Source organism: Pseudorasbora parva, chromosome 12 (assembly GCF_024679245.1).
Source record: "Pseudorasbora parva isolate DD20220531a chromosome 12, ASM2467924v1, whole genome shotgun sequence".
NCBI classification, from domain to species: domain Eukaryota; kingdom Metazoa; phylum Chordata; class Actinopteri; order Cypriniformes; family Gobionidae; genus Pseudorasbora; species Pseudorasbora parva.
The window spans coordinates 36,174,496-36,188,984 of NC_090183.1; the positions used below are offsets into that span (position 1 = coordinate 36,174,496).

Here is a 14,489-nt window from a genome sequence, read left to right on the forward strand (position 1 = left end):
ATTTCCTTTATCAAAAACTTGATAACATGTAATTATTTTTTTATTCATGTTATCAAGTTTTTGATGAAGCAAATCCAGAAATAATATTTGTCTAAATAAAATAAAAAAAACATATAAATTTATGTTTGCTTTGGGAAACTATCCAATGTGCAATGCTTTTTGACATGCCAATTTTCCTTTGGTTTTTGTTGTTGTGGGGGTGTAAAGACATTTAAAGTTTGTAAAGATTAGAATTTCCCCATGAACTCATACTGTACCAACTGTACAAACAGATATCTTAAAATAGCCCCCCTGTTTTTAAAATATAAATATAGCACCATACATGTAATGGTACAAGTCAGAGGCCTACATTACTCAATTATTAATATATTAACCACAGAGGAGAGATGTTAATCCTTCAACCCCCTCCCCCCACACCAACTCCCCATTTCATTTATTTTAAGCCTTTTTAAGGATCTCTTCATCTGTTATAAATTTACAGGATGAATGATGTCAAAACATCTCTTCCTGTCCTCTTTTTTGGGGGGAAGTCATTCATTCATAATATGCTGCACATCACAATGGAATTTTCTACTGGAACAGAAAAAGTTTCCATTGCAATTCACCTTAGAGTGCACAAAGTAGCTACTAATGAACACAGGAGGAAAGTCTGAGTCAGCATTTGCACTTAAAAAAGACAATAGTTGAGAGATAGAACTATTAAAACATTCTAAAATGACTTTCACATTGGCAATATTCTTGTTACCTTGTTTTGCTCATGTAACACTTTTAAGGAAAATAAACTGTATGTATCCATTAAAATTATTGCATGTTATTACTTGTTGTTAAGTTAATCATTGGTAAAAAGCACAGCTTAAACCAACCTCATTATCTCCCCTTTTAAATATCCCACACAGCTTTAGAAGGATACCAGATGACTGTCACGCAGAAAGCTTTATTGATAGTGAGGTTAGTCTAATTTAGCGCTTTGTAAAAAAAAATAAGTCCATCAAAAAGACCATTTATATTAGCTATACATCACAAAAAAGAGAAAATGGACTCAGGGTATGCAGAGTATAATATACAGAGAGAGGTTATAGATGAACCGAGGCTGAAAGAGAGATCGCAGAAAATAGACCGTTCCCAGACAAACCTTCCCATCTGCCATCGGCTGAAGAAATCACTCAGGTAAGATACAGCCATGAAAGCAACTGTTTGTGTGAATGGAATCAGCATTGTTTTAGGTGTTTGCTTGTTGTTGTTGTTTTTTCCAGTTGTTCGGTACCCAAGCTGAAACATAGCATAGTTGGTTTCTTGCCTGTTCTGTCCTGGTTGCCCCGTTACTCCATCTGGGATTATGGCATGCCGGATCTCATCTCTGGCATCAGTGTGGGAATTATGCACCTTCCACAGGGTAAAAGCTTGTTTCTTGACTTTTTAATAACTGAAACATACAGTATAATCTTTTTTTGAGAACTTGTTTTTGTGTGTTTTAGGAATGGCATATGCTTTGCTGGCCTCGTTACCTCCAGTATTTGGACTATACACATCCCTCTTTCCTCCATTAATTTATTTTATTTTTGGGACCTCCAGACACATCTCCATAGGTGAGAGCCTAATTTGTATTTTTTATTTTATTTATTTTTAGTCGAAATGGACTGTTTTCAGCTTGAATCTTGTGTACATTGTCTATTGTTGATCATGCAGTGTAAAAAATGAACTCAACTGAACACAGTGTTCTGACTGGTGTGTGTGTGTGTGTGCGTGTGCGCGTGTGTGTGTGTGTAGGCACATTTACTATCCTCAGTATTATGATTGGTAGTGTGACAGAGAGACTGGCCCCAGATGCAGATTTCCTTATTTATAATGGCACTAATGTGACTGAAGAGGTGGATATCGTATCTAGGGATTTCTACAGAGTACAGGTTGCTGCTGCCACAACTGTACTGGGAGGAATTATTCAGGTGATAAATACACAAGCTGGTGCAAACATCCAAAAATGTATATACCTAAAGCCGTCATTTATATTGTATACTACTGTTCAGAAGCCAGAAAGTTTGTTGATTTAACATCTACAATGTTAAAAACAAAAAACAAAAAATTATATATGTATATATATATATATATATATATATATATATATATATATATATATATATATATATATATATATATATTATTATTATTATTATTATTATTTTTTCTTCTTCTTTTTTTCTACTTTCTATTCATCAAATATATTAGTTTTTACAAAAATATTAAGCAGCACAGCAGTTTAATGATCACCAAATCAGCAATGATTTCTAAAGGATATTGTGACTGTATGTGACTCTTTAAGATGTCCGTGTTAATGCTAAGTACTGAGTAATATTAATTAACTACCTGTACTTAATATGGGGTTAGGAATATGGTTTGTTATTTGCTAAGTTACTAATTACTACAGTAACTAAATGTAACTAACGTGTAACAAGTACACTAAAATGAAGTGTTTCCTAATATCTCAAAATATTACTTCATTTTTTACTTTTTTAAAAATTAAAAGAGCTTAACTTAAATCTTAAAGTTTTTTTTAAGTAGTAGTGTATATACTCTTTTTTTTAAATTGTCAGTGTTACATATGTTACATTTAGTTACTATACTAATAACTAAATTATGTATAATTACATGCAACTAACCCAAAAACCAAACCAATCCCTGATACTAACCCTATAGTAAGTACATGTTAATATTCCTCAGCACCTAAATGTATGATTACAGTGTAACAAAGACACTTTCGAATAAAATGTAAACATACTCTACATATATCCACTATTGCATATGAATTATAATGTATAAGTTTCACATTGGAATTAAATACAATCTTGCATTCTCACTCTTAGGTTGTATTAGGCTTGGTGCAGTTTGGGTTTGTTGGTACGTATCTTTCAGAGCCGTTGGTCAGAGGTTATACCACAGCTGCCTCTGTTCATGCCGTAGTAGCCCAGTTAAAGTACATCCTTGGACTCTCACCCAAGCGCTTCAATGGACCTCTGTCTATTGTCTATGTGAGTACAATCTAACACAGAAACATGCTTTGGATGTCACTATTAGGCATTACTTTGTCATTTCTCGGTGCAGACTCTAGCAGACTTGGTTAGGCTGTTGCCAGAGACTCATCTCCCAACCCTGCTGGCCAGTGTCGTGTCCATTGTGGTTCTCATCACTGCCAAAGAGCTTAACAATGCGCTCAGACAAAAACTGCTGGTGCCTATTCCGGTGGAACTCTGCACTGTACGTAATCAGTGAAAAATTACCATCTGCTTCTCTTCTTCATTGTTTGATTCAATCCTACCCATAAGTTGTATATTTTTATTTAATAGGATTTATTAAATCTCTGTATCAGTATTTCTGTTTATCTGTCAGTAGTGCCTGTCCTTGATGCCCTCTCTGTACTATTAATCTGTGTAGTCAGCATTTCAACTCTTCATTGTAGTGTTTGCATCATATCTCCTAGTAATAACTTATTGCACCTTGTCTGGCTTCTTATTTACTACAAAGGAATCATTAACATAATTTTATCCCTTAGCTCATGAAATTCATGAAAGTTTGTATATGCTTTTATGCTAGATTGTAGTGGCCACGGTTATATCATTCTACACTCGACTGAATGAAAGCTATAAGATATCAGTCGTTGGCGAGATTCCTAGTGGGTGAGTTTTCACATCAAAAATATTTGTTTTTTTACTTAGTGGTGCTTGGCAAGGCAAGCATTACAATATTATTATTGGGACCATTTATTTGTGGGACTTTGGGGCAACCATCCACAACACTGTAACAACCACCTAGCAACACCCTAGCAACTGCCCAGAACACACTAAATCACAATACCTTTGCTTTGTTTTAAATAATGAAAATTTAAAAGTCAAGTTATAAATGCTAAAATTTTGGGAAAACATTCATATGACTATGATATTGTGCATGCATTGCTGTGGTCATTCAGATGTTTTTTCTCAGACTTCAACCTCCCAGGGTTCCAAACGTCAGTGTCTTATCTGAGGTGGTGTTGGATGCTTTTGCAATAGCCATTGTGGGTTATGCGATTTCTATCTCTTTGGGCAAAACCTTTGCTCTAAAACATGGTTACAAAGTAGAAAGCAACCAGGTGGGTAATCCAACATAACAAATACAGTATGGAAATATACAATTAGATAACTACATCACACAGCTGATCTCTGTCTTTTTCTGACTGTGTTGTAGGAGCTGGTGGCTTTGGGTCTCAGTAATACAGTTGGAGGTTTTTTCCAGTGTTTTTCAGTCTGTTCTTCTATGTCTCGTAGTCTCATACAAGAAAGCACAGGAGGCAAGACACAGGCAAGACAAATACATTTGTGAAACTGCGAATGCATGCATTTATATATATATATAATACGTTTGTTCATCACATTGTGTTTGTTTAGATTGCAGGAGTAGTGTCTGGTGTAATAGTACTGGTGACGGTACTAAAGTTAGGCTCACTTTTTCAGGAGCTACCTAAGGTATGTATAGACAATCCTCTGTGCTGACTATGAGTCAGATTACCAATATATTTTTACTTTATATAGATTCATTATTTTGGTATAGGCTATGAATAAAGTATGATTACAATTTATATTATTTATGTGAATCTCTAGGTAGTTCTTGCCGCCATTGTATTTGTGAATCTGAAGGGAATGTTCAGGCAGTACTATGATGTAGTCACACTGTGGCGTAGTAACAAGATTGATCTGGTAAGTTATGCTACAGTATATCTCCACCAAAAATCTACAAGCATTATACAGAGATTCAACTGAATCGCTTACCCACAGTATTGAACACCCTGGCTACCACCCACTGCCAAATCTAGTTTACCATTCTAATTGAATTCTGTCGATAATTTCCTTGTTTGTCTGTCCTTTTTTATTCACCTCTGCTCTGTTTTTTGCGTTTGTAGTTGATATGGTTGGTGACATATGTGTCTACAGTGCTCTTTAATTTGGATATGGGTCTGGGTGCCTCCATGGGTTTCGCTCTACTCACTGTTATCTTCAGAACTCAACGGTTGGAGTCTTTCCCTGCTTCTAATCTTTCAGCAGTAGTTTCTCACTCTGGTCATCTGCTTTATTCTCTTACTGCATCATATCTGACCTTATCACATGACTTGTTTCTGTGTCTCAGGCCCAGTTATTCACTACTGGGACACCTCCCTGGCACTGAGCTGTATCTAGATATGGAGACACACAAAGAGGTGAGGTTTACATTAAAATAAAATAAAAATCATAACTCATTTTTAACTGCAATAAATAGCCACATAATCAAAAATGGCCCACAGTTCAAAATTCCTGTGCAGGCCTAGAAACTAGACTTTAATATTTCTATGTGACCTTTTATAATTTCAATGTTTCTGTCTAAGCAGACCTATCACCATCATGCTTTGTGTTTTGCAGGTGAGGGAGGTACCAGGTATCACCATATTTCGCTCTTCCGCCACCATGTACTTTGCTAATGCTGAACTTTATCTTGAGGCCCTTAAAAAAAAGGTAAAATTATTTGTTTGGAACTTGATCTACATTAGAGTGTCTTTTTCAGTATTTTGGAATGTCACAGTGCTTCTCAACCAGGGGTCTAATTAGGAGGCCTTTTCAAATGCCCAAGGGGGCCTTCCATCCAAGATGGCTTAAAATCCTTTATTATAAGACAAAACCTAAACAAAAACAACTCTGCCAAATAATAATTCTACATATTTGAGTCATTTTTTATTTACAGAAACTATAAGTAATAGATTAAATTACGTTTTGAAAATAAAACTAGGCCTATGGGGCCTTTGAATATTGTTGTGGTGAGTGAGGGCCATTGGAGTCAAAAAGGTTGGGAACCACTGTCTTTGAAGATATACCTATATTTTCAGTAATGTATATTAATTGCTGATATTTATGCAAAGAGTGGCCTGGACATAGGGAAAATGCTCACCTATAAGCGCAGACAGGAGGCCAAGCAGAGACGCAGAGAGAGGAGAGCAGAGCGAAGAGCCCGAAGAGAGGCTAAAAGACAGGTAGAAGATCTCTGCAAATGTTTCCATGGTTACTGGATTATTATATGATATGATGAACTGCACAGTTAACATGAGCTAGTCCTAATCCTGTACTATCATATTCTCAGTCTGTTTCAAAACCCAGTAAATCTTACAGAGGCAGCCTTCAAAATCTGTTACAAAAGATACCGGTACTTATGCTGCCTCCCAAGATTTTGATTATGTAATTTTTTTGTGGAGTAGGCAAAACATTGAATTTATTTAAAAAATAATAATAATAATAATTTATTTAATATTTACATATAATAATATTTTATTAAAAAATATATTGAAAACCCATCAATAAAAATAGTAATTACAAATGGATTATTTCACGTAATATTTGTGTGTGCTGTGTATATTCATGCATATTAGCTTAAGATCATGATAATGTCAAACTCTACTGAAATCAGTTGTTTCCGGAGTTGCCTACAGAGTGCTATTTGTGTGCCAATGTAGAGAATTTTAAAACAGTCACTTTCAAAATAATTCCATGAGTTGCTATGCCTAGGAAGAAAGCATGTCTATGGTCACCTAGTGAACTGTCACTTTTATTCTTCCTTTACAGAAAAGAGCTTTCAGGGAAGCCTCTCAACGATCCAAAAATGCAGTTTTTACAGTGGAAGATGAAGCAGGGCAGTTGAGGGAAATTAATGGAGACATGCACAGAGAGGTAGAGCTTGGCTGGAGAGAGCGGGAAAACAGTACAGTGTTTGTAATACCTGAGACGGCACGGACGGCTGATGGTTGTCACACCTGGATGTACCTTAAGGGCGCTGACCCTGACACCGCCACCCTGGGGTCAGTATCAGATCTACATGACGGGGACACCACCACGCTGGACTCCAGCAGCGAGGACACTTTAAGCAGGGACCTGGAGAGGGTTTCTCTGGGATCTCTTGGGAAGTGGACCTGGGACATCCATTCCATCATATTAGATTTCTCCACTTCTAACTTTATTGATACAGTGGCCATTAAGACATTAAGCAATGTAAGTGATTCAAAAGTACAACAGAGAAAAGGTGACTGCATTGCAACCAAGTTCTCATCATCATCTCTTATTGTAGATATTCCATGATTTTGGAGAGATCGATGTGGATATTTACTTGGCAGGCTGTCAAGGTAATGGGTCTATCATCATTACTGTTACAGAGATCAGCCTTTCTGTCAGATATTTTATTTAGTCAATGATTAAAAATATATGGCTCGTGCATTGTTTTTAACTCAAGAACTGGTGGTGGAACAGCTTGAGCATGGCGGCTTCTTCTCTGATGTCATCCCTGAAGGGCGTGTCTTTGCTTCTGTGCATGATGCTGTTCTGTACTGTCTCAAGCATCGAGGAGCTGTGACCATCCACAGCTATGAGAATGCTCTGGTAGGTTCAGTATGTACAGTATACAGTAGGGCAAAAAAGTATTTAGTCAGCCACCAATTGTGCAAGTTCTCCCACTTAAAAAGATGAGAGGTCTGTATATTTCATCATTGGTACACTTCAACTATGAGAGACAGAATGAGAAAAAGAAATCCAGAAAATCACATTGTCTGATTTTTAAAGAATTTATGTGCAAATTATGGTGGAAATGAAGTATTTGGTTAAATAACAAAAGTTAATCTCAATACTTTGTTGTATACCCTTTGTTGGCAATGACAGAGGTTTTTACACACTGTTGCTGGTAATTTTGGCTCATTCCTCCATGCAGATCTCCTCTAGAGCAGTGATGTTTTAGGGCTGTTGCTGGGCAACACAGATTTAACTCCCTCCAAAGATTTTCTATGTGGTTGAGATCTAGGCTTTCTTACGAAGCCACTCCTTCGTTGCCCGGACGGTATGTTTGGGATCATTGTCATGCTGAAAGACCCTGCTACATTTCATCTTCAATGCCCTTGCTGATGGAAGGAGGTTTTTACTCAAAATCTCACGATACATGACCGCATTCATTCTTTCCTTAAGACGGATCAGTCTTCCTGGTCCCTTTGCAGAAAAACAGCCCCAAAGCATGATGTTTCCACCCCCATGCTTCATAGTAGGTATGGTGTTCTTTGGATGCAACTAAGTATTCTTTCTATTCCAAAAACGACAAGTTTGGTTTTTACCAAAAAGTTCTATTTTAGTGTCATCTGACCGTATGACATTCTCCCAATCCTCTTCTGGATCATCCAAATGCTCTCTAGCAAACTTCAGAGGGGCCTGGACATGAAATCTTGCTTTTTGTAGGTGACCAAATGCTTATTTTCCACCATAATTTGCAAATAAATTCTTTAAAAATCAGACGATGTAATGTAATGTCTAAATGTTTTTTTGCCCCACTTTATATGCTCACCAATATCACTTATATATACATGGAATATGATTGTGGAATGATTGTTGAATATTATCATAAACATGATTTAAAACTTCTCATTTCAGGATATAAGTGGTACCCAACTATGAGAAAACTTCATATTTTTGATTGATGATTCATCTCTACATGCTCATACAAGCTATATACAAAAAAGTAAACCTCTCCATGATGTCACGACATGAAATGAATGCTAAAATAGCATTTAGTTCAGCATTTGACAATTATGAATAATTAATAATATCTGTTACTTTTTCTGATTTGAAATGTAGGTGTTGAAATTATTTTTTTTGTTTGAAATGTTTCATTTATTTGACTAGAAAAGGATTATTTTAAGTACTGATTTGTAATATTAAAAATTTATTTTAAATGCAGTGTAATTAGATTTTATACCATTTTATGGAAATTGTCATTTTTACTTTAAAAATACAGACAAAGGTAGAAAATGCAGTGTTTTTTTTTTTAAAGAAAAACCACCTAGTCTCTAGTCATTTTAATAATTTATTCAACAAAGTGATTCTGTGCATTTTAACAGCAACAATGTGATTCAACTCCAACAAATAAATAAAATAAGTTAACTTCAGTCAGTCTTTGGATGCATTGCAGTTAACAAAGAAAAAAATTACAAAATAAATTACTAAAATCCAAACAAATCATACAAGATTGTGCAAGTTTTACATGCTTCTTTTCAGGAATATGTGAGCAGGAATAAGTGTAAGAAACATCCAGGCAGAGATGGAGACTGATTAGATAGAAGCAAACCTGTAATCCATTGACAAAACTACAACTAGTTAATGCTGAGTGCACCTGCAGATAACCCTTTGGATAACGCCAAAGTGTTTGGTGATTTTGATGTAACTTAAAATGTCACTTCAGTAGAAAGCAACAATATATATAATTTTACACATTCTTTGGCCATGTACACACTACAAATATCCTCCAGCAATTTTGAAGTTTCTTTAGCACTGACTGTGCTTTATTTGCTGAAGGTTGCCAAAGTTGCTAGTCATAATAATCATCCCACATTGCGGATGCTCTTCTAGTCACTATCACTGCATTTAATGATTAGCTGCGTTGTACGGCCTTTGGAAGGTACAGTTGAGTGTCAATCTGTATGTAAACAAAGTTGTCAAATATGGCTGCATTCCCATGTAATGGGAATAATAATGCCTTCAAATTTCTACATTAGGAACAGTAGCATTGTCTTTCACAATTGCATAAAGCTCAGGCTGCTTATCCCTGAATTCAACCAAACACAAGTTCCAGCTCAGACACTGGGACCACTGAAGGCTGGGTAAAGCTCATTCAATTCAGAATACAAGGAAATGTTGGTAGGGCTACATTTCTATAGTGTGCATTTGTGAGGAAGAGCGAACCAGATTGAAACATACAAAGGATGAGTGTATTTTTGTGTTTGTTGGTATGAGGTCAGTGCTTCGGGGTGTGTGTATAGTGATTTTCTGTTGCGTGTGAAAGAGGAAGTGGGTGACTATACATAGATCACTAGACAGAAGTGAATGTGTATGTATGTGCATTGTTGTACCTCTGTTTGTGTTTTTACAGGTCTTGGTGTGTTTCAATGTGTTGGTCTGAGTTCAGTTCTGAAATAAGTTCTTCTTTCTCTTTTGTCTCTTGTTGAGAAACAAATTGTTGGTAGCGCGCCTGTCGCTGGTAGTCTGGATCGACATTGATCCAATTATTGGCAACCCACTTAGTCCCTCGTGTCACCACGCAGCCACCATGAAGAGAATACTCATCCTGTTCACCCACCCAACCTACAAAGGGCAGCACAGAACAACAATTACAACTTATGAACAAGGCTTTCCAGAAAATATATCTTTGTACATTTATCTTTCCAATTATCAAATTTACAATTTGGTTTGTGTATCAAACAATGAGTAAAAGAAAGAATAAGAGGGTTTATGTATAATGGAGCAAATATTACACAACTATTATTTCATTCAGCTTTATTCCAAAAAGATAAAACAATACATTACAAAATAGCAGATAAGTTATATTCATTACCTCTACCGTCGGAGAGATAGTTATACCAGAAAACTGCCGTCCCCTTAATGGGCTTCACTCTCAGGTTGCCTTTATCACAATGCTTTCTGGTGTCCAACAGATCCACATCATTCTGTATCAGTGACTGGGAAACACATGCACATAATTACTGTCTGTTGCATATCTTAGAAATACTCAGAAATACACATGCAAAGATGTTCTATTAAATAGGACACACCGCTTCTTCATAAGTCCTATTATCTGCCACTGGAAAGGTGGTTTCCCCCCCTTCTGCTACATTACTAAGGTAAAAAAGAACTGTGATGTATCTGCAAAAAAAAACACAAATACTATGACTTTTAGGGGAACTTGACAAATTTGGTTACATAATATTAACTTGATTAAACGAAAATGCCCCTATGCTTTTCTCAATGTGGATTTGCATTCGCAGCGCAAAAACACAAACTCTTCCAGGCTTCAGTTACTGACGACTCATTTCAGGCAGTTCAGAATTGTTTCTTTCTTTTATGAAACAGTAACTTTGCACTTTGAAACTTTTGCAGACCTTTTACATTCACAAACAGTTAAATTAAACTACATGAAAGGTAATATCCGAAAAGGGACAACAGGGGCATATTAATTAACTGAATATTACACTCCTAATCATGCTCTTGTTCTAAATACATTTTTGCTTGTTTGATAGTGCTTCATTATTTATGACATTATATGATTAAACATTGTAAAATATTAATCTTAGGCCGGTTACACAGACAGGGTTTAGATTAAGCTAGGATTAAGCTTTAGTTTAGTTTGTAAAAAAAAAAAAAAAAAACATTACTGGTGTGCATCTTGAGACAACAATGGCACATATTTTAAAATATTTCAGTGCAATTTGCTTTTAGTTAAAATTGCTCAAACATGCATTTTAGTCTGGGACTAGGTTTAAGCCTTGTCTGTGAAACCAGGAGTTCATATCTTTGGTTTACCTGCAGGAAGTCTGGAATGGGGAGGTGGTATTGGCAGCAAGGCGAGTGTGTGTGCATGCTGTTTCAGGGTACACTGGCCCACTATCATGATGAGCGTGGTAATGTCCACCCTGCTCGTAGCGCACCACTTGTAGAGGTTCACTTAGCTCCACCAGAGAGGATGGCAGTCGTGTTAAACTAGTGACTCTTGAAAGACAGAAAGAGATAGAGATATAGCATTAATACAAACTGAGAAGTGGTAAAAAAAAAGCTTTTGAAAAGTTGTATGTCAGCACACGTGATGGGTGGAGAATAAGAGAGCAGATTAAACCTTTTGCGGAGGTCTTGAAGAACCTGATGTGCTCCCTGACCCTGGTACAGCCAGGTGTGTCTGCTGTTCCTCACCAACTGACTCCTTTCTACCCCACGCTGAAGCAGAAAACGCTGAAAGGCATCACTTCTCAGACGGCCAAACTCCTCTAAACTCAAGAGACCTGCATTAAAATAGATTTATACTCAAAACATACATATAGACTCTCAAATTGTATTGAAAAAACAAATTATTTGGCAAACTATGATCTATGTGTCTAATGGGTGCTTCACCATTTCCATCCTGATCAACCTTTAGGCCATCATAGATTTCTTTAAGGTTCTCAGAAGTTAACCAGATTCCATCTCTCACTCGCGAGTGTGTCAAAATCTAACACCAGAAAATATAGCAATCAAGTTACAGTTTACACGTAAAGTAAATTAACCAACATAAAGAAAAATACACACGTGACATATCCACACATTACATTTTCTCAGCATCATGCAAAAGCAAGGCTCAACAGACCTCGTGAGGTTGTAATTGGCCATCTTGGTTGAGGTCAAGGAAATTGAAGATTTCCTCAGGACTGAGGTTGAGCTGCTGATTAATTTCCTCTTGACCTTCAGGGACCATAACCTGACTCTCCATCAAACCCCTCAGCTGAGCCAATCGCACAACTACACCACACTCCTCCTCTGTCAGAAAGTCAGGGATCTCTGCAGCAACACACACAAACAGCCACAATGATGCTTCACAGAGTAACGTAAATCACCAAACACAATAACACTAACAGCATACAATACATTCCTCAACATTTCAATTCATAAGAACATTCAAAAATCTACATTTTAGCAGATACCTTTCATTCATGTTATTTTTTGCACATATTGACACATATTATTGGCACATATAAGCATATGTAAGCTTTATTATTAAGGCTCTCACACAACAAACAAGAACTATAATGATGACTATATTAGTTTCCACACACGAATTAGCAATAAAAATGCAGTTTATTATAAGCATACATCTGCCACTGTAAATGCTTAAGCTCTTTAAAGCCGGGTGGATTCTAATAGGCTAACAATGTTTTTATCATTTATTAGCTGGGAAAAACAATATTGTTACACAACTGTGGTGTGTACCTTGCTATTCTCATGAAACTAGAATGAGTATTAAAGTTAATAATCGTTCTAATTCTATATCGAGAATAGAGAAGTCCACAGCACAGCTATTATTGAAATCACATTTTTTTATGCAGCTAATAATAGATAAAAACAATGAGAGTCAATCAGAATCCTTGAGCTTTTACAAAAAAGCTTGAGCATTTTAAGCAAAAAATTACAACTGCAGTGCTCGCTTATAATAAATAGAATGTTATTGTCCATTTCTGTGGATGCTAATATAGCCATTGTCCTACTTTTAAGGTACTTTTTTTGGGCTCTCAACAGCCCTAGTCTAGTATTGCTGTATGAAGAAGAAGAAAAAACCCACTATGGACACTATCTTCTTTTGTGTGTTTCATGAAAAGAAAAGCATTTGGGTGAATGACATAAATAATAGACTGTTTAGGGAGTGAACTATCCCTTTGTAGCAACTTGTCTTTACCAAATAGAAGGGGCTTTAGACTGAGTGTCTTCATCTCATGGACTTTCCCTGGCACCAGTGACACTTTTTGGACATGTCCCACCTATAATTAAAAAAAGTTTTTGGGATGATAAACGAATATAAATACTCACAATGCTCCAAATGATCTAATGTACATACCCGTATTCCTTCAATGCGAGGAAGATACATATTTCGAGGGAAGCCCGAGTCTGCAGAGGTCCGCGCATCTGACTGTCCGGTAACTTTATGACTGTTATCCCTGCTTGCAAAATCCCGGTTTGTCGTGCTTGTGCTAGAGCCGTTATTATAATGCACATACAGCAGAAGTGCAATGACATTGATGATGTAAACGTGGAAGAAAACCATCACCACCATGAAGTAAGAGCGAGAACACACGCTGCTCTTCTGCAGAGAGACGCGCTGACGGGGCTGAGACCGGGGTGGTGGAGAGGATGATGATGATGTGGTGTCATCCTCCTCAATATTGTCCTGGGGTTCCATCATTTTGGCAGAAGACCCTTTTAGCGGTTTAAAATAAACGATTTAAACCTGTTTTTAAAAGAACATTATGATATAAGTTATAGCTGGAATTTGTGAGATAAAAAATCCCGCATTAAAACAGACGTCACTCAAAAGAGATCTGCAGCTGACTGGCTAACCTGCTAAAACGCTACCTTTGCAACAAGCTTGTTAACTACACGAACAGATACAAATCGACCTCGATAACACCCGCTGCTTTAAACTACGGATAAAGACATTGTAGAAACAATTATTTTCGTCATTATAAGCGAACCACCGGCTTGTGGTAGCCTGACACTCTCTGGCTTACTCAGCATTTCCAGTTGTCAACATTCACTCTTGTTTACATCGAGACGCGTGATTATAGCAACTGCGCAGCTTCTAGTATCCTGCGAACCGTTGCGCCGGAGCACCATTTTGAAATTCGTTCTCCTCAAAATCCGTGTTGGGAAGATCTTGTGATGTCTGCTTATAATAATTTGAATTTATCTGAAGGCTTCCTTAGCTATACATCTCGATGTGAAAGTGCAGCTGACTGGACTTTCGAGGAACGCCATTCCCCTGACAACTGCGGCATCCTCGATTGACGCACAGCTGAGCTCATGTCCCACATCTAGCAACATTCGATTCGTGAATGAGCCGTTCTTCGGAGTCGAATCTTTTCAAGGAATCGGTCTCAGGTTCCCAAACTGGCGCAACTC

General features: G+C 36.9%; 2 protein-coding genes across 2 annotated transcripts; one reads left to right on the top strand and one right to left on the bottom strand.

The window, feature by feature from the left end:
• The first annotated feature begins 142 nt into the window (after positions 1-142).
• On the top strand, positions 143-8,965 carry slc26a6l1 (solute carrier family 26 member 6, like 1). Its single transcript, XM_067460096.1, has 19 exons — positions 143-1,167; positions 1,254-1,393; positions 1,476-1,586; positions 1,768-1,943; positions 2,859-3,023; positions 3,097-3,249; positions 3,586-3,668; positions 3,973-4,120; positions 4,216-4,329; positions 4,416-4,493; positions 4,629-4,724; positions 4,928-5,034; positions 5,152-5,221; positions 5,421-5,513; positions 5,915-6,025; positions 6,612-7,034; positions 7,111-7,165; positions 7,273-7,418; positions 8,451-8,965. Exons 1-19 carry the CDS (start codon positions 1,034-1,036, stop codon positions 8,472-8,474), a joined length of 2,427 nt encoding a protein of 808 aa, XP_067316197.1. The 5' UTR covers positions 143-1,033; the 3' UTR covers positions 8,475-8,965.
• On the bottom strand, positions 8,871-14,422 carry p4htmb (prolyl 4-hydroxylase, transmembrane b). The gene is made up of 9 exons (XM_067460097.1): positions 13,429-14,422; positions 13,270-13,351; positions 12,187-12,377; positions 11,955-12,051; positions 11,683-11,845; positions 11,373-11,558; positions 10,625-10,715; positions 10,408-10,531; positions 8,871-10,157 (listed from the first exon to the last, which is right to left on the bottom strand). The coding sequence occupies exons 1-9, from the start codon at positions 13,771-13,773 to the stop codon at positions 9,940-9,942; spliced, it is 1,497 nt and encodes a 498-aa protein (XP_067316198.1). The 5' UTR covers positions 13,774-14,422; the 3' UTR covers positions 8,871-9,939.
• Between the last annotated feature and the right edge of the window lie 67 nt (positions 14,423-14,489).

Excerpts from the sequence above, each read along its gene's own strand:
- slc26a6l1 (XM_067460096.1), top strand. The coding sequence starts at position 1,034 with ATGGACTCAGGGTATGCAGAGTATAATATACAGAGAGAGGTTATAGAT. Across the intron at positions 3,250-3,585 it reads TTCCGGTGGAACTCTGCACT|ATTGTAGTGGCCACGGTTAT; the intron begins GTACGTAATCAG and ends CTTTTATGCTAG. Across the intron at positions 7,166-7,272 it reads TTACTTGGCAGGCTGTCAAG|AACTGGTGGTGGAACAGCTT; the intron begins GTAATGGGTCTA and ends TTTTAACTCAAG.
- p4htmb (XM_067460097.1), bottom strand. The coding sequence starts at position 13,773 with ATGATGGAACCCCAGGACAATATTGAGGAGGATGACACCACATCATCA. Across the intron at positions 11,846-11,954 it reads GGTTGATCAGGATGGAAATG|GTCTCTTGAGTTTAGAGGAG; the intron begins GTGAAGCACCCA and ends ATTTTAATGCAG. Across the intron at positions 10,716-11,372 it reads CCATTCCAGACTTCCTGCAG|ATACATCACAGTTCTTTTTT; the intron begins GTAAACCAAAGA and ends TTTTTTTTGCAG.